The 26,872-nt window shown below is 37.4% G+C and overlaps 1 protein-coding gene across 3 annotated transcripts in view; it reads left to right on the top strand.

Annotated features, from left to right (window-relative positions):
* The first annotated feature begins 461 nt into the window (after positions 1 to 461).
* The window catches only part of LOC110838033 (uncharacterized), a 34,068-nt gene continuing 7,657 nt past the window's right edge, over positions 462 to 26,872 (top strand). The window contains exons 1-4 of one of the 3 annotated variants that reach the window (XM_022080799.2): positions 462 to 621; positions 8,097 to 8,251; positions 20,445 to 20,536; positions 23,331 to 23,477. In XM_022080799.2, the coding sequence (XP_021936491.1) occupies positions 8,118 to 8,251; positions 20,445 to 20,536; positions 23,331 to 23,477 (373 nt within the window). In that variant the 5' untranslated portion in view covers positions 462 to 621; positions 8,097 to 8,117. The remainder of the gene's footprint in view (positions 622 to 8,096; positions 8,252 to 20,444; positions 20,537 to 23,330; positions 23,478 to 26,872) is intronic. The other 2 variants (XM_022080800.2, XM_022080801.2) reach the window with 2 other exon arrangements.

The following is a 26,872-nucleotide window of genomic DNA, read 5'->3' on the forward strand; positions in this document are numbered from 1 at the left end:
TTCCAGTACTTTGTAATGTAAAGGAGGAAGAACCATCAGTTGAGAAGCGTTCCATCGCTTGCGGACTCGGCTTTGGTCCAAAATGTTCGTCTTTATTGAAGCCAAACTTTCGAATCCAGTTCCAGACAAACACAAACAAAATAAAAGTATACACTTCCAAAGATTAAATTTAATTCCGTAAAGGAAACGTAATACTGTAAAACATGCATGACCCTGTGGTCAGCTAATAGTCGTTGTTTTTAATCTCATCATTCGATAAAAGTTAACACAAAATATGTTCATATTCAGTCTAGTGAATGAGACATCAGTTTCACCAATAGTAAAATTGAAGCAAAGCCACGTGAACACATGTAGCCAATACAAGAGTGTTTCTAGAAACTTAACACTTTGGTTGCGAAGAAAGGTTGCTAAAAATAAAATGTTTCCAAGGCATGCCCCCCTTCACGCCCCGGGCTCATCCCATCAGGCTTGCTTCTGTGAGTAAGTCACAACACCCACCTTTATCCTCGTAATGGAATGTAAACTTGGAATTATCACAGATTTTTAGTTACACGACAAGAGGAGGTGCTTGTAGTGGCTGCAGAAGGGAGGAAGGCAGTTCTGGGTGCTCCAGAGATTCAGGTAGGTTTTTCTAACATAAACATATTACCACATGGATCGCATTTGCTTTTGAATAGGCCGGCCAGTTTGACGCGAGACACGCCCTCCGACTTCCGTTTATTCTTTCATTTTTTTATTGTCAGTCAACATTTCAAGATGTTTTACTACAGAAAAATTCAACACTATTGTAAGTTGGTAAGCAAATTAAATTGAAGATTCCATGGTTTTACTTAAAGACACAGATGATAGAAATGTTTAGTAAATTCGGAAACATAAGTGAAGACACAAATCTCAGAACATGAAGGGAGCTATTCATAACCTAACTTTTCAGCACTTCCTGTCAACACTAACATAAACATTGTAGGATTTAGTCATAGTTCTAACACTGTCTTTCTCGGTGTCGAGAGATGTGGTAGTACAGAGAACACAATATCCTTGATTACCCATATTTACTCCATGATATTTTTTAATTTAATAAAATTTTTATTCATGATAAAATTAAGAACCGGTTCAATTCGAGAAAAGCTTTGTTATAATTTGCTTCAGAATAATTTACTTACCGGGCTCTATCTGTCCCTAGGAAATAAACTCAAACTTTAGGTTTTTGAAAATAAATGTTGAGGAGAATCTTTGGACTGCATAAAGAGTAAGTAACCGAAGGTTGAACAAACCTACATGATAAGGAGCTTAATAATTTTGTAGTACTTCGACACACGACAGACAAGAGACTTTCACGGTGGAGAAAAGAAAACATACATGCAACAAACGTTTCATAAATAAGGCTCTGGCGACTGAATAGACCTAACTGCTGTATACTTTGGCCTATTAGACTCCCCTTCTGTTGTAGAAAATTGCCACTCCTAAAATTTAAATTTCAAGTTAGTTTAAAATTATTTATCAAGTTTTTATTTAACATGATAACAGTCCGTAGCTCCTAACACTACTTATCCACGAACTGAAAATCTAGACGCAATAATAAGACGAACACTCCAGCAATGTTACGCAACGCCTATATTTCCTAACTTGTTCTATACTGTGCTCTCCTTTGTAGATACAAGCCTTACAATAAACCAGTATCCCGCTTAAGGAGTCCTCCAAATATATAAAATAACTTCTAGGTTAATTTCGAATTCAATCTGGCTAAACGGTTTAAGAATGAGAGGAAAATTTTGTGGTCCATTTCGTCAAAAGTTGACATATACAGCTTGGCAGATGAATGATTGATTCTTTTAAGGAAAGTTCCAGATCTGAACTGGAGATAAAGACAGAAAAGTGGTACACCTTCTGACATTAAAACATGAAAATCATTACAAAGATAAAATTTATTTTATATTCAAAACATTTTTGAAAGCATTAAATTAAGCGAGGACTCCAATTCTAGAACTCCTGCCTCAGCAGACTTGAGACATACTCATAAGAGACTGCAGAGATTCACTGAGCGGTACCACTGATGTTCTGATGACAATTAGAGTGTTGCAGACTTTGTTGTCTGATGAAAGACGTAGACGTCTGACTGCAACCGATTAATCGACGCCAGGATCTATAATAAGACATCAGAGATCCTGACAGTGACCTAAACTGCAGTGGCGTAACAGGTGCAAGCCATAGGTCAACAACAAAATCATCACAAAATATAGTTTTCATTATTATTGTGATTTGAAAGTTCTTAAAATATTTTCAATAAGCAAAGTTTTCCTTTAAAAAAATCAGTATCACTATTTAAATGAATTTGTGGGTTAATATGTGACATTTTATACACTCAGATACGCTGGTTATTCACAGCTTTCTAAATATCTAGGAATCAGGTAAAACAATTAAGAGCGGAGATCAACTAGATGACAGTTGAACGCTGGTGGTTCGGCAACTAGGCTCTATTACGATCGAGCAGAAACAGCGTGGTGGCTACCTTCTGGGTTGTAATATTGGCAGATGTCCTTGCTGCTAAAGGCAGCAAGAACCTCCGAAATGTTGGTAAACTTCAACCAGACTACAAAACATTACGACCCAGAAGACAGTCATCTTCTTACTCACAGCTGAGAAAAACCTCAAATCCTACCAGACTCAACGTGCGTATTTTACGGGTATCTGCAACTTTTACTCAGGACAGTTCTCTTAAGTGAATTCTCGGCGAGATGTTCTCAAAAATGTGTAAGTATTAAAGTCAACTGATCACCGTCAATTTTTCAGACGACTAATTTTAAGAGTTACACATAATGAAAGCTTTTACATTAAACCATTTTTCTGTCTTTATTAAATGTCATTTCACCGAGCGTCCGCTCAACCGGTAACTGTCAGCGCTGTTTTAATCATGGCCGCGACACCTATTACCATGAGATTTTCATCAGTGTTTACAAGCAAATGCCTGGTTAGTACCGTGAAATATGTCATGACCACCTCCTTCGAAATCTTATAAACCTGACATTCTTGCTTACTTTGTATCCCATTCCAAGCACATAACCTCTGCAATTATTGAAGAAGTGTCTAAACAATACAAATCGATGAACAAATCGGATATGTGTGTTTAATGTAGAAGTGTTTTGAGGTAGCAATGTCGGGTGTCGAAGCGATGTTCTTCAAGTTAGCTGTCAGACACTGAGTTCCAATCCTACTCAAGCCGCTTGCAAAGCTCAGAAAACAAAGCCAGAAGATTGCGCAAAAGCAGACGGTTTTAATGTTCCAAGAAAGGCACTATTCCAAACGAAATGGCGATACAGTACACACATACATTTCGGTCTCTCGCCAACTGTGGGGGCTGCGTTCCTGAAAAACCCTGCTGTTGGCAACACCAAGTCCTTATGAGAAAATGTGAGTTTGGGGAACCGTGGCTGCCTTGCCCCCAGACAAAATGAATCTCACAGTGCGAAAGCCACAAACTAGGAGATGTATGTATTACGGCAAGAGCGATTAACTGGCAATTATGAATCAAAAATGGCGGTTGTGGAAATTCCCAACTGGGAATTATAGATAATAACCACCAATTATGCATTACGAACTACGCATAATAACCGAATTCATAAAAAATATTCGTAATAAGATTATTTAATTCTATTAGTGTACACAAATTAAAAATCGCAGATACAAATAATAAAAGGTATCAGTATTTAGGATACAGTTAGGCTAATGGGTCTGTAGCTGCTTCGTTTGCCAGGTTTATTTGCGACTGTCTAGCCTAAATACAAACTGAACTCACCAAACTTAAATAAACTAGAACAAAGCTTGCTATGTTTAGGAAGAAGCATTCATCTACCGTCAGACCAGTAAACACATGATTTTGAGTATGTGGGAAATCGCAAGCCCAACTGGCGAGGAAAAGCAGATATTTAAATGCACAAGCAAATTAGTTCACAAACATATGAATAAAGTAGCATTCAAATATTCCCCCTTTTTTTTTTTTTTTTCATTTTTCGTTATGTAATCTATTTAGATGGCAAAGAGTCCATTAAAAAATTACGAAGACGGGAGTAAATCTAAGTCCAAAAAAATATGAAATCGACTTATTAAATGAATCTCAGACAATGGACAATGCCTACTTGCGACATAATAATACAGAATCTTATCTGACATCGTCTGGCTGCCGCTGATTCACATCGCCAAGTGTCGTGTGAACCACACACAGGTCGGACTCGGCTGCTGAAATTCCAGGCAAAAATAGATTCTACAGTTCTCGCACACAAAATTCCACCATGGTCATTAAGTTTGAATCCAGATGGGATAGTTTTGTTTCCACGCTCAACTGAGTGTCACATCTTACTCAAAGAAGAAAATATTTTGCAGAACACACGCTTCTAATTTATCCTTATTTTCCAGTATTCTTCAGTCTATTACTCATTATATTGTTACGTAAATGGACATAATGGAAACTTCCAAAATCACATCTCATCCCTTTAAAGCTGAAGCTCATCTATGTAATATTTAAGAATTCAGTCAGTACCACAAAAACTACGCGACTGCATTTCAAGGATGAATTGATAATGAAGTTTAAGGAAATAATCTCTCTTTACACTAAGAATCATACAAAATCACACAGAAACAAAGTGCAGAATTACTGACTGTTAAAGCAGATGGTACGTGCCCATGGTTACAAATCGGTTTTAATGAGTGAATACAATTTCTGCTATTTCCATCTTTGCATTAGCTCCATTTAAAGCGCAGTTCCTATACCCATAAGATAGTGTAATTGCGTCATATTGTGAATAGTCTAACAATTATTTATTTTCATCCGTCTTATCACAATATTTAAAATTTCTTATAATTAAGATAATAAAATATTATTGATGTTCCATATCGATTGATCGATTTACACTTTGGAACATCCTTTACACAACATGTTTCAGTTTTTATAAAACCATCTTCAGGTGTATAAGATTTTCGAACTTAAAACTCAAATATTATTCCAAAAAAAACAAAAAACAAAAAAAATGGCATAAAACATCACCAAATGGAATAATATTTGAGTTTTAAGTTCGAAAATCTTATACACCTGAAGATGGTTTTATAAAAACTGAAACATGTTGTGTAAAGGATGTTCCAAAGTGTAAATCGATCAATCGATATGGAACATCAATAATATTTTATTATCTTAATTATAAGAAATTTTAAATATTGTGATAAGACGGATGAAAATAAATAATTGTTTCCTATACCCATATTTTAATATAAATATTGACAGAACTTGTAACATTTCAACCGTGTTTTTATTCTCTCTTTAGTATCTTAATAATATGCATTCATTAATTGAACGAATTTCAAGGAACAGATCGTGAAAGGAGAGAGTATGAGGTCTCGTTCGTTACGTGCATAACATATTGGGCAATGAGCAGACGCTTTAATCTTACGTGTGTATGCATGAGACAGTCCAAAAAAAGTATCGCTATATGACGTTATGTTTTGTCGGCCTGCATTTAAAGGCACGATTCCAAATTTAAGAAAAAAGTAGATCGTGAGCACATTTCTTAGTACAAAACAATGCACGGTGCTTTCTCAAAATAGTGCTTACGTCACTCTTCTCGTCTTAATTCCTGGAGAAAGAATACAAGATGCAAAGCATCAATCAGACCACCAAAAACAACATGAATTTTTTTATGATAATATTAAATACATCAGATTTATGAATTCTGGCTACAATTAACTTGATGTTTTAAAATAAAAACTGTGTGTGGGGTTATGACAAACAGATTTTTACGCTTATTTTAAAATAACGACTCTGATTCCTTCCAATGTATGTAACATCGCTTCGGTGTGACGTCATTGGCCGGCATTCCTAAGCGTTATACTTTTTATAGCGAAGCAGCAGCCTATTTAATTCCAGGAGCATTAGCTACACGGGTTCATTTCAGGACATCCGATGGGAATTTCTCTCAACAGAGGAAATTTTTCATGCAGATAATATGATAAATTAAGCTGAATGGGTAACTAATAGATTCTGACACAAGAGGACAAACAGATTGAAATTGCATTGATGGAGAAGTAAAGAACGGGCTGAATTCTGAAAATGATTGTTACTATTTAGTTAAAATCTTTTATCTTCCCGACGCCTATTTAAAAATGTAAAAAATTGCTAATAAACTATACAGAAGAAAAATTTACTTGTTTTTAAGGGAGCTAAATTTGGTTACCCGCCCTAAAAAACCCCGTAATTCGAATGTGTTTGAGAACAAAGCTCTGAGAAGAATGTTTTGTCACGAGAATCCTACATCTTACTATGAATCCTTCCTGTTTGCCGTGTATCTGTCTATGATTACAGCTTAAAACATGCCACTACTATTTTCCATCATTCACAAGCATAAAATTATTCTCGTATTAGCTGAAATTTTTTAAGTACAAGAACATAAAGAAATAACTCACTCCTTTACACCGAAAAATAAATACATCGGGCAACTTTTGTGCTTATCATATCAGAAAGGAGACAGCCTCAGAAAGGACTGAGCACAAATACTTCATCAGAGCATGGGCACTGAAATAAACATATTTGAAATATGTAAATATTTCACCAAAGTAAGGTCACTTTCAAAACTCATATTTCTATTGAAGGCGTTGAGACAACAGAACCCCCCCCCCCCCCAAGATAAATTCTATAAGTGCTACATGTGAACTAAAACCTTTGCTTCGGAGTTCTTTGTTATTTTTTGATTGAAGGATGGTAGCTTGTTTTTATGGTACATTTAAACATTCACTATAGATTCAACGTTACTTCCATTACGATTTCTGTCATGAAAGCCTTTAAAACTAAAAATAAATGTGTCACATGCCCTCGTATTTTGTGGTAGCTTGGCAGAAACTTAAGGATATTTATATTACACCAGGTCAAGCGAAAGTAAACACTAATGCAAATTTCTTCAGTGTTTTAAAACACTTGTGAAATTACATGTCACATAAATACAGTCCTTTATCTTGGTTGGGTATTTTTGTCACTTTGCAGTGACGCACTTGGCAAGAAAACTGCGACCTCGGTTTGTTAAATCTGAGGGTGGGAGAGGGGGTGCTCAGTCCCTGCATTTATGTCCAAGAGTAAATTAAATTCCTTCACTATCTAGAAAGCGTTCTAAATATTCTGACAGTTTGACAAACATTTCATCAACGCTACTGAATGCCCTAAACTTTTACGCATGTAATGTTTAATTAATAACGAGTAACCATTATTTAATGGCGTTATATTGAATCCAGAAGTTATACTCGAGGAGATTTAAATGAGATATTGATAATTAATTTGTTCTGAAGAAGTTTAGAATTTCGAAAAAGGAGAACGTACTGCGTCGGTATTCACTCGGGACACTGAGTAAAATTACAGAAAACCAGCTACGATATCTCGTAGCGCAGTTAAGTTTCGAACCGGGAGTTACTGAATATATTTATAGAGCTTTTACCAACACGATAATTTCTGCTCCATAATTCGAGTACCTAATTTCATTACACTTATGTGTTTCATTTGGTGTGTACAACTAGATCGAGATGACTTACATTTTTGATTATTTAAGTTCGGTTTTAAATTAAAGAAATGCTATCAGAATGATTACTATAATTAATCTAACATGTTGTATAGCAATGGAATTTCCTACTTATAAGATGTTATTACGGGGACACTCATGGTAGTGATACCACAAGCCTTCGTGTCTGCATAACGTCGAGTGAACCAAGAAAGCTCTCGAAATCGTCCGTTTATTCTGCCATGATTCTCATTACGTTTAATTTTTTTTAAAAATTCGGCCACTTGTTGATTCAGCTGAGGAGACGTGTCGAATATAACGTGAAAGCAACGGGGAGCAATACTGGAAATGAGCGTGGACATCTCATTTTTTTGGAATGACTAAAGAAAACATTGTGAAACCTCTCTCCTGGACGATATTCGAACAGGATACCTCAAAATAAAAGTCAGACACATTTGTTAATTTGTTGTCTTTAAGTTTACTGTGTTGCACTGAATGTGCGTTGCATATGTTTTAAAGACCCGGTCAATTTTCCCACCGTCACAACATAAGACAACTCTATTTTTCCTACAGGTCGAGCAGTGGTGCACCAATATGTCGCTGGGCAGAGGGGCTGCGCCTACTCTTGTGAACAAGCAGTTCAACTCACCCATCAGACTGTACTCGCCAGAAAGTGTGCAGGAAGCCCTCAACAAACACACCCAGGCTCTGTCCAATGGTGCCATCGGGTAAGCAGAACGTCTGAGTGATACCACAGGTTATAATTTCTTCCTTTCTGATCTGTACTTTTAGCTCTCAACTGTTAATACTGTGACTGACTGCATTATAAATAATGCAATTAAATCACAAAAGTGAATAACACTTTCCGATTTTCAACGTTTCTCATTATTACTGAGGCTAGTTGACTTCTCAGTTTCCAGTTGATCTACTCCATCTCCGCACTAAATAAGATTATAATGTAAACAATTATGTTACCTGAAAACAAAGTGGGCCCATTTAATTGTAAAATATTTTAGCGATGGTAAGACGACCTTTTTAAGACACTATGACAATAATTAATGAGACAAAAGTATATCACCGAATAATGGAACCGGGATAAGACGCCATCTGAGTTGTTGGTCCGTGTAGTCTGGTAGAAGTTTGTCAATTCTTCAGAAGTACTTGCTGCCTTCATCATCAGGGCTACAACTGAGCTCGGGAAATCATTTCCTGGTGCGCTGCTAATATCCAATTTTAATCCTTTGTTTTATTTTGAAAATTGGATTCCTTTTAATACTAAACGAATTTGTTCCAGATTAGCAGTTATTAAATAGCATAAAGTTTATTATTAAAAGGGATCCGGGCTCGGTTCTACTGAAGTCGAATATAAAACGATTGATAAATATGTGTTGATGTAAAATCATTGAACGAAAGTGGGCGGAATTTTCATCTTTCGCCTCGCAAAATGGGACATTAACAAGAGTGTTTACAACGTTATTTTATGAACACTTCGAATTAAATGAAATCCTATGCTCACCACAGTGCACACGCATCAGACCTAGCGAAAATCGTGTTAGTTGTTCTAAATCAGAAGTCACACGGGCGATTAATCTTCCCGTCTGAAAGAATCCACGTGAAAAAACACAGACGCGGGTCCACTTCAGACGGCGGGTCTGGTCGCTGCAGAACCAAAGTGTTCCAAAACTTTAAAAACGAAGAATGGAAAGAGAGAGATGTAGTGAATAAGCTCACGTGGTAAGAAAAAGTATCGAACGGAGTTTCATTAAACAGTGTGGACGTCATACCACAGAAGATCGTCGAAGTGGGCGGTTTTCTGGGTTTTCGTATGGCCCACACTCAAAAAATTGAGGCGAGACATTCCTCTGAAACTTAAATATGAAGATTCTCTCATAATATAACAGAAAATTGTCTGTCTCAAAGGAACTTTTACAGAATTCGCTGAAAAATCACTGAAAGGCAGCTGAAAACGTTATTCAGTTTGTAATCCGGTCGAGATTCGAACCGATGCTTCTAGAACTCAATTCCAACGTGTGAATGAAAGGATAATATTAAGATGATTCTTAATGAAAATAAGATGTGAATTGGATTCATCTGGCGTAAGATTTGTCAATTGGTGGGACTTTGTAAACACAGTAATAAAGCTTTGTGTTCTGTAAAAGGCAGTGAAATTCTCTGTCAGCTCTGCTCCGTAAAAATAGTTCATTCCGCTCGGAATTTTTCTGAAAATAGTCCACTGAACACAAATCATTGTATTTATTGCATTGTATTTATAAACCATCTAATTCATTGTTTGAACAGATTTAGAAATTAAACTTGTATTAAATTTAAATAATATTGTTACTACAAAAACCAGGGGTCCAGTTACAGCAACTAAGTAACCGCAGCGTGTGACCTCATACTTAACATGCTACAAAAAGTCAACTCAAAGTTACAAAAACACACAGGGGCCTATATTTCAAGTTCTAAACATAGAGCAGAGTCAGAACACAAAAACCAGTGTGCAGCAGGAAGGTGGAATGAAGCTAGTGCATTGATGAGTCACTGAAATATAATGCAAAACAAGCACAGAGACGCTGTAATTCCACTCAACAGCCATCTTTCGAGTCCACGGTTTTATTCATGACTGAGATCCTGAAGCTAGTTTTAACGGTTTGAAGCACAAGTTGATATAAATAATATCTTTAAAAAAACTTTCTACGTCTGCATTTCAAACAAACATCAGTTGGTCAATGTTGTCCATGGAAATAATAGCTGTTTTACTGCTAATGATATGAACCTCATTATATTGCTACGAGATCAAAGCGCACAGCTATTGAAAGTTGAAAGCAGGACGTTATAAGTGAAGCCCTTTGTTACATAAGCACGATAATAAATGTGAAAAGTAGGGCTTGAGGTTACCGCGTCGGTGAGTACGAAGATGGCCATCATCAGGGCGATAAGTACATATCGCCCTGACGATGGAGGCAGCAAGGGCCTCTGAAACATTGGTAAACTTGTACCAGACTACATGATGCTACAACCCAGAAGACGGGACATCTTCTGATTTTTTTGTTATTTCTTAAGCTGGACTTAATGAAGATATTAATGTGGTCCATTGTTACGTCATGGAGCGTTCTCAGGTTACAGATGGAGGCTGTGGCCTCCAAATTTGGCGAGTAGTTGAGAAATATTGAATAAGCAGTTGCAGACAGCCGGCAAGGAATGGCGTGGGGCAGGGGCTAATAATTCTTAGCTGTGAAAACGTAGCGTGTAGCCAAACGGTCTCTGCTCTGACTCGGTACTCAGCCGTTTCAGTACAGGGACCGATGGCGACGGATTAGTTCCGTAAAATGCAGGGAATTCCTTGACCACTTGAACGACTGTCAGGTTGTCAAGAACTCTGATCTATGGGGTTGGAAAAGCTGCAATAGAAATTTGCTCAATTCTTAAGTAATCCTGGACTAGCGTCGGTTAGCGACGAAGCTGGTAGTTTGCGCATGACGATTTTAAGAGTACAGGCAATAAACTCAGTTACTCCTCAACGCAATAAGGAGTTGAAGGACGACGAGTGCAGTGTTACGTCACAGGACTAGCCGAGGTTTCAGGCATCATTTATCGAGAGTGGGTACAAACTCCCACCTCAGATTTTACTGCTGACCTCGACTTTCAAGGTCGTCTGAGCGTCAGCGGCTGTGATTCCTGTAGTAGTGGTTTAGTATTAATTGCGGTCAATAGGTCCAGTCTGTTTTTATTAAGTCTTAGGTGTGATCAAGTCTGTTTTTTACACCTTTAGTAACTTCTTATTCATTCGACGGATTTTCATGAAATTTGGTTTCAATAAGAGCCCATATCGACTTTACGGGTTTCAATTTCCTATCGTAAATAATGCCAACATGGCAACTTCTTGAGAGTAGGCCCATCAGAACGAAAACAATATGGATGCAGCAACAAATTCAAAGTAAATTTCCCATATAATTGTAGAATTTATTTTCTGTTTAACAACACAAAAATATTTAAAATAAAATGAAATTTGCTTTATGCTACATTTACCCCGATGAACCCTTCAGACACATTATTCATTATGGAATGTGTTAGATCGATACAAACCAAAATTAAATTAGCTTAATGACTAATGATTATGGGATTGCATCCCAAAAGCGGAATTTCGTAAACAGACATCGGACAAATTCGGACAATAGCAAGTGAGCAGAGGCGAGGGCGAATGTGATTTTTGTTCGTCATTTTACGCATCTTATGCAACGGACTCATAACGAAAACACTCTCGAATATTATACATCTATCGATAACGTACATTTATGTAGGAGATATCTGTGTCCTTTGATTTGTAATGTAGCCTTGTAATGGTGCATTGGATGCGACTTATGTTAAAGGTAAAAAGTGAAAAATGTGTGGTTTTCTAAGAAATAATTTCTTATAAATAGCTTAATACCGGTGTAGGAATAATACATCTTGTAATGTACGTATTTTGTTCCGTCTACAACAGTTTTTATTAAATACGATAATAATTATAGTGACAATTACAGGTATTTAAAGTATTTTAATAACATTACTTAGAATATATTTAGCAGTTGCAAATTATTCCCGTAACATACGGATTGAGTAAGTAAACTTAATTTTAGTTATGTTGACTCAGTGATATGTGTGTGCAGGAAGACAGATAGGGACTAGTGGACTAACAAAGGGTTGCACACATAGAAATACCAAACAAATGAGTGGTGTGTGTAGACACACTTGGCAGTTTGGCAGAACTATCCGCACATATGCTACACATAGGCAACCTGGTGGCCGCTGTCATCAGTTACAAAATCTACCAATTGGGACCATTGTTCACAGCCATCCGTTAACAAAAGGATCACCGTGTCCTTGAATTAATGACTGACTTCCATGGTATTTAGTTACATAACTCGTAAAGCGATAGAATTTGGAGTCTGTACGAATGAAGAGTGAGAGATTCGATTAAATACACATGAACGCAACAGTCAAAAGCCAAGATTTATAAACCACCGTAATTAGAGACCGAAAAATGGCGCTAACTTAAGGTTACCTCAAACAAACGTTGTATGAAGTAGTGGCTCGGTACAACGCAGTGATGTAAAGTTACGCACTGTGTTACAGTTCAGAAGATCAACACACTCATCTTCACTGCCGCGAGAACCACAAATGTAATTATCCAGAAGCGACAAATAGTTTGGTATTTTAAAACTTTGGCGAGTAATCGATCGCTTGAAATGACTCACTGAGTACAGGCGTATCACGGTCAAGGCGTTATGTCAGAGACGAAACAGACCTCATTTCGTCAGTTAAACAAAGCCACGATTCAAACCAGACGATGGGCGAGTGCTAATCGAGCTATTACAAACTTTAACTTACAGAAACCTCTCGGGCGATTTGCCATGTCGGAAACTAATTCTATTTCCAAAACGTCGGTTTTTGATTCAACATTCGTGCAAGTGATCGCCCGAGAAGATTTTATAACATTCATGCATAAATAAGCATTGTATCACGTGATGAGAGTTGAACCAATCAGCGTCAGTCTTTGATACTCATAATAGCTGGTTTCTTCAGAGGTTTTCACAACTTAGGCTTAAATTATGAGAAAATAATATTTCAGACGACAGTTTTTTCCTTGAAAAAGGTTTGCTTTCTTTCTTAAACTAGAATACCAGTTATCCAAGAGCCGTAGTTTGCACAGACAAGGCAAAAACTTAGTTATTTAAAAAAAATAGCCTGAGTGCGGTGTTACCAAGTGTCGAAAACGCTGTGAACAGCATGCAGTGTAGAAATTCGGCCAATAGACGTAAGATGAAGACCTCGGAACATGCAAGCCTTGTACATGCGTCCCTCACGGTATGACAAATAGTGCAGAATCACCTGCCGCCTTTTCTATAAACGCTGACAAATAGCTACTCTGACCCACCGAATTAAGGGATTGGACTAGAACCAATAAATCCACTGGCAACCTATCTAGGTCTGAGCCATCTGAAATACTCATAGTTTGTAAGTACAAAAATATAATGTGACTAGGTTTTGAGACAACGTCGCTTACACCATGTCATTATACCTTATGATGAATGTGTATATGTGTGTACTCACAATTAAATGAATTAGTCAAGAGTTTAGAGAACTCTAAAACAAATGAATCACATAAAAAGTCAACCACATTTCAAAAGTTTGGGCTACTGATAACCACGTTAAAATCCCCAAAATTAATATTCAAATGTAGCTTTAATACTTGTATTCGGGACGTACCTACTTCGAATATTGATCATGCCACAAGGAATTTTCAAATTGTTCCTGCGTTTCCTTGCCTCTCCAAGAAACTGCGAGATGACATGTTAAAATATACAACAGCTTCGTTCCAAATCCTCATAGCGTAAACCAACCCTTCAAGAAGTTCTTCCCATTCCTCTAACGCCATAAAATTCATCAAGTACAAACATCGTAATTAAATAACCTGGAAAAAGTAATGCTTCAATATGCGACGATTACTCTATTAAAGAGGGAGCTCGTCTAAATAATATTTAATAATCCAGTCCATACCGCAAAGTAAACACATCACTTCACCATTAAAATAATCGATGTGAAAGGTGGGAATCATACGAATTCCATAAATAAAAAGTGCAGCTTTACTGATTGCTTAGCAAGTGGCACACATAGTTAGCAGTAGGGTTTAAAGCATTGAGACGAAATTTGTCAATGAATTAAAGTAGTAGTATCAGATATCGTGCCGACGGGATTACATTTAATAGTCCGCACTTTTATTTACTTATTACACAAAGTACTACAGTTGAATGTCATTAACCCTGTCGGTTGTTAAGTGCTAGGTAACGAGGGTCAAGTACGAGGATGCTCCGTCCGACGACGACAGATGGCGTCTCTCAAGCGTCATCGCTCCGTGCGTCAGAGTCAGAGGAGACTTGGCATGCGGATGAGTCACTCCTCGAAGAGTCGGAGGTTTAGTGGACCGAGAAACGTACATTTATTTTTAAGAAAATATATTTAAAACAACATGGAAAGTAAACAGACGATCATCACAAATCTCATGTTTCTTACACACGCCGGAGTTTGGTTAATGACCCTAGAACCCCACGTTTACGGATAGGATGTCAACCACACCTCCTGAATCTTTAAAACAGTCGAAGCCCTGAGATATTTTCATTCAGATGTAGACCTAATTAAACGCGATGAATAACATCTACTTATTATGATGTGTGTATCAACTACGGTGACTGTGATTCATCGGTTTCGGTGGTGAAACTAGATGAATACAGATTTAGAACAGAACTGTCAGCTCCGGAGTGGATTCCTTCATGTGTCATGCAACTTCGTACATCTGAAATTAGACGGATGGATACAGTACAGTGCTTTAGAGGCTTCGAATAAAAGTAGGTTATACACATCATGCGAAATTAGTTAAAGAATTAACAGAATAAAATACTGATTCTTGGTTTACGTGTTAGCTAGAATAGCTAAATTAGTGAACTGACTGGCTATCGTGACGATCGTGGTTCTATTCCCATGAGGGACAAAAGAACTTCTTCGCCATCACATTTAAGCCACCTGCGGTGTCCAGTCAGCCTCCTACCCAAAGATCAGCTGGGGATTTTCCAAAAAGCGTCAATATATCCTCAGGATATGTTGCTTAAGCATAACTTTAACTTATTTTACCTCCGCCAATCAGACACTTGCTACATACCTAGCCTATGTAAGGCTTAAAACGTCCAACCAACAAATTCACCCTGAAGATGGAATCTAAAATGTTTACCGAAACGTTCAACAACTTTCAAAATTCTTTGCGGCCCATCCTCTAATGCCGAAGTTTTATATTATTTTACCTTGTTTTATGAACTAAGCTGTGTTATGTTATGCAGCGATAAAGGGTGACTGTACCGTAAAGACGTGCAGAGATGATTAATACAAAGTTCCAAGAAATCTAAAACCTCAGTACCACACGCGAGTCAGAAATCTGTAACACGCACTTGCCTCGAACCTCGGTCATTCAACTCCGGCTTATGGTTTATGTACAGGCGATTAACAAGTGGTGACTAAAAAAAGCAACATTTTCAAGCGCTGCAAACTGCAATAAAGAATTATATGACGGGAACAATACTAGCACGTGCTTCTTACTGCAAAGGTGACGAAAGTTTAAATTATTTGAGTACCAATATTCTGATGAACGAATAGCGGGAAGAAGATTATGATGTGAATTATGTAAACTAGGTTCTTGCTGCAGTGCATCAGATAACAATAATATTACATATTACAGAAGGTATGTTCGAATTTTGCAGAGTAAATGCAATTAAGAAAATCTGCAAACTGCGATTCCTCCGAGAAAGGAAAACGCCTTAATTGATCGTTTAGACTGTCCCGCCTGATTGACGTGACGGAGAAGTTGCCGCATCAACACGGCGACACGATGCTACCTCAGCTGTGATACAAAAGATCTCTCATTATTCGAACTGGTGATAATTTGTTTTTACATCAATCTCTCTAATTGACCATTGTTAAGGAAATGCAATTCATATTTTGTTGCTTGACTTGTGTTCTTACTAAATTACTATACGGAACAAATTGAGATACCATCTTCACCAAGTAAATAAAAACCGAATGGTGGGAAATTTATGAACATATAAAGTAAAATACATATTATTAGCATTGCATATTGATTTAATACGTATCACTGGCGAAACAACTTCTCTTATTTCGACAGAATTGAAACATAGTTACTAAAAACAAAATGTTCAGAGAAATATCTGGATTAACACTGGAAGGGGGGGGGGAGAGAGAGAGAGAGAGAGAAAAAAAAAGTAGTAACGCGAAACAGCTTAATAACCCAAATTAACACTTCTCAGAAGGTAGTTACAATGAGGAAACAAATTCATAGAAGAATTTATTTCGGAAACGTCTTTGTGAGAGTCCTCTTCGAAGATCGGAAGCGAGCTCTGTTATCAATATTCTCCTAGATAAACTGAGGTAAAGCACGAACAATTAGAATAGCCTGTAATCCGGTTGGGAATCGAACAAGATTCAAGTCTACAACATCAGAGCCAAACAACCTGGCCAGTAACACGTTTCATAAGAAGCTGATAGTTGCAGTGTGTCCTGGTTCAAACCACTTCAGTATTGTGTCTAATGGTGTTAAGCGTGGGCTATTGCACCGAAATTCTAATACTATTGACTGACTTACGATAAATACACATTTTCATTTCAAAGCATCTTGTCTGTAGTTAAACATCTTGAAGGCATGGAAACGACCGTGTACACGGGCCGGATCTCGCCGATGTGTTTTCAAAAGCCTCAAAATCGTATCTTTAGCAATAACTATTTATTTCGTGTGTTCAAATGTAACTGTAAAATAATTCGACAATGTTCGTCACCGTTGACGAAAGTGAATATTTGTTAGTAGGTGGGAATTTAATCCACCACCTTCAACGCGATCACAGGTCCGTAAATATTGATGATAGATGAGGTTTATTTTCAGATCATCAATAGCCTATAGCGCATACTTTGGATTACATATCGCAAGAACTTCTGCCAAACATTTGACAGAAAGTTATAAACAAATGCAAATAGAGGGTACCTTCCTTACCACGTAGATTCCAGGAGTTTTGTATAGCACAACGTGAACTACCGCCTTCATGATAATCATAATGCAGAATTTTTGAAACATATATTAAATTGAGCTTAAAGTCCATTCCGCCTCACAAGTTCGTGTATCCGCCATGGTGGTATTACGTATTTAAAAGAATTTAAAAAATACGATTTTAGAACAGTCCTTAATGACATAACGTCCGTAACAAATTTCGTCAAAACTCGTCCGGCAGTTCTCGAATTTAAACAGCCGAGCACATATATTTCATAAACACCGTGCAAAGGACGCATAGTGACCGTCATTTGTTAAAAGTAACTAGTACAGAGAGAAAGTGCAGTTTAATGTGAGAACAAAGCAGTGTGTCTTCTTGCCATGAGTGCACCGCTCCCATGGCCTTACTCTCAGCTACATGCATCTCAGCATAAGGAATTGCGCTCTGATGCATATAATTTGCTTAATTATTACATACGTCGTCTAATTAGCAGCGCATCAACTGGTCTACTTAAGTTTATTTCTTCCAGCTTGTACGCGCTGAGATATTGACAGCATCGTTAAATAAATGTTAATAAATACATAAATATTTTCATAAACAAGGGCCAAAACGGAATTTATGTGTAGGAATCAAGTGATCTTGATACTTAACATAGTTACCGCTATCTCTGCACTGATTTGTCTTATTTTAAAAACAGTTTGTATCAATTTAATTCAAGACATTTAGTTATTAAGCAATTTTATGGAGAAGAACTCCTTTCAATAAGCCAGTAAAGAATTTCTAGTCTTTTATGGCACCCGAAGGTACACAAGAGCCCGCCATTGCTCTGTCTACATCCTCACGTGCTACTTTATTAAGATCAATTTAATATTATCCTCCCATCTGCGCCTAAACCTCTAAAGCCACTCCTCTACAGGTTTTCCGACTAAAATTTTGGTATGGATTTTAAATCGATGGGGGTGAGCGACATGGCATACAACGCACATGAAAGAATTAAATGTATATCTGAATAACAGTCTCACGTGATACCAGGATTTCTATTGTGCGTTCAGTAACGAGAGAAATTAAAGTCATTCGTAGTGGGCAGCAAAATATGCGGGCCAGTATATGGGATATTCCAGTTCTGATGACAACTTACCGAACGGAGGGGGGAGGGGGTGGGTTTCGACACGTCTCCAAGGTGACGGGAGCGCACGGATTCAGCCATCACCGCGAGAGGAGACGCAGTCACATAGCCGGAGCCTCGAACGATAGTCGTCTGGGTTGCTGTACGGAGGATTCGAACCCCATTACCTCTCAAACACAACTTAACATCCTCAGGATCTAAGCCAAGTGGATATTATCAGCAGAACGAAGTTTTAGCCTGTGGTAAATATATGAGTAATTTGTGTGTTTGGGTGAGTTTCAAATCTAAAATTACAACATGATGTCTCATGGGTTTAAATATGGCAATGCCAACACAAAACTTGCTAATCTCACACATTCACTTTAAGTCCACGTACTTAATTATCTTAGCCTTTCCAATTTTTGTCGTCTAATATTTATGACACACGTGATAAAAATTATTTATTATTTTTTTAAAATTATTGTGATATCTGTTTAGACAGATTTCATTATTGAAGTGACGTTTGACACAGTGATATGTATATATATTTAAATATTTTATAATGCAAATTTATTATACAAATTCAACACCTAATTACGCATGACTTTTTAAAACAAATTCATCGAAAATTTCGACACTAAAGCAGACACATATACGAGTTAACGTAAAAAATAAGAAAATAATTTATGTTTCTCAGTGCTATCTTAATACTGTGATTTTGTTGTGAATTCTGGTGACGGAATGTGAACATACATTTAATTCTATCTGCGTTATTGGTAGTTTATGATCCTTACTGGCGTCTAACATGAACTCACGAAGGCTACGATAAAATGACCGTTACTTTTGAAGTGTGATTTTACACAGACTCGTTATTGATTCAAATCCTATTTAAAGACGCTTATTCAGCTACAAGGATTATTTAGCGTTGATGGAAACTACTGAATAAATATTAGTGGGTGGAGGCTTACGTGGGCATAGACTCTTTCAAGGGACAACTGCTATAAATGGACCACAGGAAAGGAGGAAAACCACGCAGAGGGGGTCCGAATCGCTGGAGCCCTAACACATTTTCAAAAGGGGACGTTCCTAATACAGGTCAAAAGGTGTACCGCTTAGTTAAACTTACGCAGTAGAAACCTAAGACGTAGGCGTAGGTCTTTGATGGTCGCCAAGCGCACAAAATGGCGGCAGAGAAATTAATCGTCTCATTTGAAACTATGTCTATACAGCATATTCACTCTATGCGAATAACAGATAGCTATTTAACAATTTGAACTTCATAGTTTCTGTCATGGGATTCTCCGGCCCACGGTTAGTTCATAGCAAACCTACACTTTTCCTAAAAGACAGTTTGCCGCCACTGATATCGATAAGTGGAAAGAGAAGTCAAAGGATCATCTCGAAGGACCTTCCAAGTACGAACCGCACTATCTACTCTGAAGATAACTGATTGCTTGGTCGGTTCATTGGTCAGTATGCGACGCTGTCTCAACTACATAAGTTACAAGGTTAGCAGAGTGGGACGATGATCATACACGTATAAGGTGATTAGATAAGGATTCTGAAGGATGCACTCCCTGCCCTTCTGATGGTAATGCAGGCTAACAATAATTTCCGTCAATATAGATTATAATCCGGCCAAGATTCGAAACTGGTCCGTCACATCTCTACACGAACTGTTGGGGCTCTCCTCGACTACACGAAATGAAATGTTTGGCGTTGCGGGCTTCGCCGTGTTTGTGCAGTTACGGAAATGCCTTGCGCAGATAATTTCATGCATTTATTTTGGGAACAAAAAAGCAGTTCTGCAATTACCGTCGGAACACAGTTTTCATTCACCTCCAAGGTCTCTAGCAAGAGCCGGTTTTTTGTTCGTAATAAAACAAGCGAGCTCTCCACTTGCAATACAGTTCTCTACATCTGCGTACATAGAGACGACACTGTGTGCTGCTCAAATCCGCGGCTTGCATTATACAATATTTAAGTAAGAGTTAATGCACTGTATTCCTTACACATCGCACACAGGATCACTGTCCGAACTTCTTTAGTGGTTCAACGGTTTGAAAGTGCAGTGACCTAGATCGAGAAGGATAATTCAAGATAATTGAAGGTAGAGTATCAAGTACAGAGACCGCTGGCGGAATGGTGTGTTAGACCCTGTGAATGTGAAAGTTACTATACGCGACCTTGGTTACCTTTTTAATATGTTTTTGTGGGTTTCATCTCCTGCAGAATTGACTTCCATCAACTTGCAGCTCCAAACTTGGCAAATTCTGCTGTTCTCAAGATGTTGGAGGAGGAAGAGAGGCAACGAGGAGGCAAAGGTATGTTCTGTAGTTTATTTTTGCGTGGTAAGAATTTACTCCAAACTACCAGGTAGGCTCAGCGAGTTGACGTCCGTGAAATGGACCGGTCATTTCCATGAGGGAGCTTAAGAAGAAGGAAGATGACGGATGTTTTATTAAAAAATTACTTAACGTTTAATTTAATATTCTGCCTCTAGTTAATCACCCCTTCAGGAGAGTTGAATTATGAATTAATGTAAATTTCCAAGGGAATGATTATAACCTATTTCATGATATAAAGCAGAGAGAGAAATAGACTTGAATTCGGAGAAGTTAATGGCGAAGGATTCTGCTACCTGTCTCTTCAGAGATAAGTTTCAGAAACCTATTTTATGCGTCGTAGTATTATTAGTGTGACGTAGGCGAGGGTAGATTCTTCAGTGGAGGATCTAAATAAGAACAGAGGTCCAGAGAAGATGTATAGCATCATAGACCATGCATAAGCTGACACCTTAGTCCGTGAATGCTTGCAGCCCGGACTACGTCGCTGATTAATTTGGCCGTGGCCTGTTTTAAGATTCTATCATGCCATTTGCTCTGTCAGGCTATACAACCACGTAAAACATAGGCCAGAATAGCACGTGGAACACACGAGTTTCGAACCGCGTATTTCCTAGTACAAATTTACATAATTACCACTTCACATACTCTCAATCCCAGCAGGAAAAGTATTTTAGTGTCTTATCTCCGATTCTCTCTAATGCACAAGTAGTCCAGTCGAACCAATTAGATTCTCTGTGTGGAACCAGGGCTCACAATAGACAGGGTCAGTCGAGGGGCCGGAGTAGTGGTCTTTGTAGCAATTATGTAGTCCGTGGTGGGGGGTCAGTATGACGATACAGCATTAACCCACGTGGTTGTTTCAAGATCCCAGGGAAGGTTCGGGCAGTGAGTAGTGACTGTAGACAGGCCAGAGGGATAACACACTTGCATTTTGTGTGCTCCTGGGTCGCTTAGAGCGGGAAGCTTCTAATTCAGTGCGAGGATTTGCAGAGCGGTTCTGTTGGACGATGCACTGGAAAGCATCTCTTCTGCGTAGAATATAACCAAGATCAAATGCACTTACATACTCGAAATGTGCTGGTACCGATAGTAATAATTATTTTCTTATCTAAATTAAATATACTTGCAGTGGTAAAAACAATGCAGGTGATAAATATGAAGAATGTTTTTACATTATTTTATGCTGTAACGTCATAATGTAATGTCATAATTTGACTGACATGCCGGATCGGAAATTTAATTTCCGTAATGAAAGTTTCATTAATAATATAATACGTAAGAATTTTTGTAAATACGTAAGCTATTCTCTGGGACTTGAGATAATTCCAATACGAAACGAATGTGTACGGAAGTGATGAGAAATAACATTTTAGGCTTATATACGTATTCGCTGAAATGGTTACAACAGTTTCTTCATCAACTCTTAACAGTGATTCCAAAGTTTTTGGTGAAATAAATCGCTCATACATGCCATTCTTCAAAACCAATAAAAGAAGAAGACACAAGTTGTAGGAACCTCCATTTTGAGTTAGCTTAATTTATATTAATCCGGGAATATTAAATGAGTACATACGTCTTATGTAAATGACCGGTTTGTCCATCGGACGAATCATCCATCTTGTTTCCACGTCTCCTAATGACTCAGTTGAGTGCATCAAGATTTCTGAAAGCCAAATATTTGTAGTCTTATATAAATCGTCCAACATAAACAGAAATAAGTGTGCAACAACAGTGGAATTTGCTTTATTTTCTTCCGTGGAATTATTGTCAGCAGGATGTAAAGTTTCAAATTTTTTTTCGAGAAAAGTGATAAAACCCGTTTAAATTTAACGGGGAATGATTTATTTCGTATCTTAATCCCTCATTCTCACCTCATCTCCGTCCCTCCTTTTCCTCATATTTATTTTCCGACCGTTGCACATGTGAAATCTCCTGGACGTTTCTTGCAAACGCGAATGAAGCTGTTTACGCAGATCATTACCGGTTTCTTTTGTTTCTTTTATTATCAATACAGGAAAATGGCGATTAACGCCAAATCAGATTGTAGAATTAAGAAGTGTTTTGCTTAAAATTTCCAGCGTTTCGTCGTGGAATCTGACGCCTTGTAGTAATGGGGTATTTAGTTCTGATACTTTCCCATAACTTATACCTGAATACAAAATATTCCTCCGAAACGTCGGAAACGTCTACCATTATGAGGTTTCACAGACCAGAAGGTAACACGTAAAATCGTATGGAAACTTTGTATCTCGTCGTCGGGTTGCTTTCAGCTTGTAAAATTTGCGTGACTTCTGTTTCACTAGAGGGAACTGCATCGTGGGTGTAGTTAGTTCATGAACAACAACTACGGGTGGATTACATTTAGGATTGACACTAATTCAATGTTAAGTATAACAGACGCTGGCTTAATATTTCGTGTCTATGCCAGAGATTTTGTCGCTGAAATTTTATCGTTTCCAAGTCTTTCAAAACGAACTCAAAAATTCAAACGCGCACGAAATGGTTTCGAGACATTTACACTAAACAAATATCCTAAAGAGTAAGCCATTTGATTTGAAGTTGCTATTCCTGCACATTCATGCTTACGTCATCACGTGGTTTCTGCATCAACTGACGCATCTGGAGCCGAAGAAATCTGGTAGATCAACTCGCTGAGGACTGTTGTTGCTAACTACTAATACTTCTGTTTTTTCTATCTTTTTATTTGACTTTGTATTTCCTTCTTTCTATTCTTTACTAATATATTTCTCTTAAAACGGTACTAAAAAAGAAGACATATCAGGGACGAACACTAGAGGAAGCCTTCATCAATTCGAGTGGCCACCAAAGGATGTTGGCCACCGCATCCATGGCATTAGCAACGACATCAAATATCGACATTGTTCCTTCTCGACTTTTTATTTCAGCACTTTGCCAGGTAAAAGAAGGGAAAAAACTAATACAGATATCTGTCCCCACTTTCTCCTTCCACCACCTTCGAAACAACACACAAACAGACCCGCGCATGCGTTGTTTGTAAACATCTCTCCACCAAACCCAAAATACTGTGATTTGCAGAATACTTACGTGCGAACTGTGTTACGGTACAACTCTCCTCTACCCCCTGCCGCCATGTAGGCTGAGACATTTTGGCCTAGTTCCCATTATTATATCTGGTTTAGCATTTTAGTTCCTTGGTGTGCAGGAGAACATACTAGACGACCTGCGGTCCTCTTTCCTACAACCTTCGGGTAAGGCGTCTTTACTAAGTAACTGCTTCATTAAATGTTCGCTACACGCTTTTATTTCTAATATACTTTGAGGCAAATGCAAAAATACGATAAATCATTGACTTCTTAAATAAGCATAATCAAAATAACTGCTAACATATTTTAACTCACGAACACAACGCGCACCGAAGGTAACACCCATTTCGTTTAGTCAGTGAATATAACCATCCTGTTTGCAAGTGAAGGTGCTCTATCGATTACGCTGTAAGTAAATACAGGGTGTGCCATGACCCAGATATAGAATCCATATTAGCAGTGGACTGCCGCGAAAGTCGGAGATATTCTGAATCACCTACCAACTGAAATCATCAAGTGAATTCTTTTCCTTCAGTAGCGGGTAGCAGTTATCCGTCATCTTATTAAGTATTGTTTCGTAGGTAGACAAATCATCGGTGAAAGCAAAGAACGAGAAGGTAATCCAAATATAATCGCGTCTTCTTATAATTACAAGACATAACTTTCGAAATACTTCGTAATTCGGGGTGATAAAAAACGATTTTCTGGTATAAGTCGGGTTTCATTCGTAAGAATTTCTTAAGCAGATTTGCTTAACTTCTTCATTGTTTCTTATCGGTTGCTTTCTAGCCTGTCCTTGTAACACTGGATTTTCAAACAGTTTCAATACCCAGTACGGAAGCAATTGCTTTGAACGACTCGGATAGTCGTAATTTTTGTGGTCGCATTTATAATCTCAAATACTTTGTATAATTATGACAGAGCATAAAGAATTATTTTATTATAACTCAGGGTCCAGAGAGACCTGCACGTTAAAAATTCTTTCTAATTATAACATTCGATGAAATTAAATCGGGGTCAACGTAACATTACTTGGCAAATTTAAAATAAATCAACACGGTATGGCATTTCTTAACGCTCTGATACATTGCTATTAGGAAAAATGGAATCATGAATGCAACTGCTAGATGGACCTTTAGACTGATCACACAGTTAAATTTACATATTCTTGTTCTTGTACCAAGTTTATACTATATTAACTTCATATTCTGTACAACCGCGGCACATTCCCGAACCTTAGCAATTCTAAAATTTATATAAGCGAGAGGAATTTTGGAATAGAAATTATAAAGGTCTGCATTTTTTTCTGTAGTAACGATTAATATTGTATTTGAGACTAACATTATAATGATATAGCGCGTTTAGTTTGTGGTCACATATTTTAATACTTTTCTAATACGAACGTCTTTCTGTGTAAGTTTATTTAAAAATGTAAAAAGAAAACAATCCAATTTTTGCAAACCTATCCTTTCATAAGCCGTGGCATGAGATATTTAGGCCTACCTAAGGAGATTAACAATTTTTATAAATTGACTAAAACCCAAGATATTTTACAGTAAAGTTTACTGTGCTGAAAGGTTGAACGTAGGTAACGTTTCTATCATCACATTTAGACGACAATTACTTTTAATTGTTCGCAAAAATGGGACTGACGTTATCCGAGAAAGTGACTGTAAGTTACCCCAAAAGGCAAAAACACTAATAATTGCCTAACACATGAGACAAGCGAATTATATTGTATAATACCTATTTTCTGAAATATATTTAATGTATAGAATGTTTCAGGAATTGTCTCTTTTCTTTAATGTGACTGATTATTATGCTAAAGGAAACTTTATTGTTCTTTTGTGTTCGATGTTAATGGCTGGGGTCCGAATCAAGCCCGTTGGAATATGAAGCCCGTATATTAATCACCGCACCATCAGTAAATTAATTACAATGACAGTAATCTGAACACGGGATTACATCGAATCCCCGTAACGTCATCTGTATTAAATTCACCTCATACAATGGGCACTATCGAACATAACAGAAGTGTAAATAATGGAAGATGAAACACAGACTACGTTTAGTTAAATTATATATGAGTGCAACGTTAACACGATTTCAATCATGCGAGCTACAGAAAAAGAAAAAAGAAAGGAAAAAGAAAAAGAATGTGTACAGAATGCAGGACCACTGGCTTCTCAGTTTCATAGCTGTTGATTGATGAATATTCAAGACCGAAACACTTGCCAGCAGTCGAGATATATTTGGGACGTATGTTGTTGTGTTAAGCTATTTTGAAAGTTTCTCCTACAGAACTTTAGTGCACAAAAATTTCTACCTGGACCTACTATGAAGGGCTGTCTGACAGGACGTTATAACCGAGTTCCTAACCTTAAATTATTTTTGACATTCTGAAAATCCATCAATCAGATTTTATACACACTTTGAAGCTTTCGCGAGGCGTTTTAAACCCGTTAAATTCTTTAGTGAGCTATAAATTTATTTTATGAGCCAGGCAGGCAAAGCAGATTAATCAGTAAACTGACTAGGGGCTACACAGTCAGGGATGGATTCTTGGAAGGGACAAGCATTTCGTACCAGATCTACGGAAAACAAAGCCTTAGATCCAACGTTAAACGTCCGGAGCGTTATGATGACCCTTAACCTATACGTATTACAAGATTTTAAGTTATCGCAGCGATTTCAACATGATGACTTTCGGGTTGTCATGTATTAACCTATTTTATTTACTTTCAAGTTAAAATTAAATTATTTGGTCATTCCGTCAAATCACAATGTATTTAAAATAAGATAATTAAAATAATTAAAATATCATTCTGTGTTCCATATCGAATAATCGATTTACAATTGTATTAATATTCGATATGGAACACAGAATGATATTTTAATTATCTTATTTTAAATACATTGTGATTTGACGGAATAACCAAATAATTTAATTTTAATTTAATAAATCACAATATGACGCAACTACACTATCTTACTTTCAAGGTCAAATCCCTGCACGCCTCCATGGCGTAATGCGAAAACGTCACACTAACACTAAACTGACACATTAAAAACTAACATATAACTTTTATTTTCGGGTATTTTCAATGTGGGCAATATATGACGACATACAAAAACAAAAATAATTTGTTACTCTGTAATGTAACTTTGCCCTGCTTTATGGTCACAGCTAACTTGTATCTATCAGGTACACCACATAAATGCCAGCCCAATGAAGTATATAGAATAA

Source organism: Zootermopsis nevadensis, unplaced genomic scaffold, assembly GCF_977971745.1.
Source record: "Zootermopsis nevadensis isolate Lab colony 2312 unplaced genomic scaffold, Znev_1.0 Znev_ptg000024l, whole genome shotgun sequence".
NCBI classification, from domain to species: domain Eukaryota; kingdom Metazoa; phylum Arthropoda; class Insecta; order Blattodea; family Termopsidae; genus Zootermopsis; species Zootermopsis nevadensis.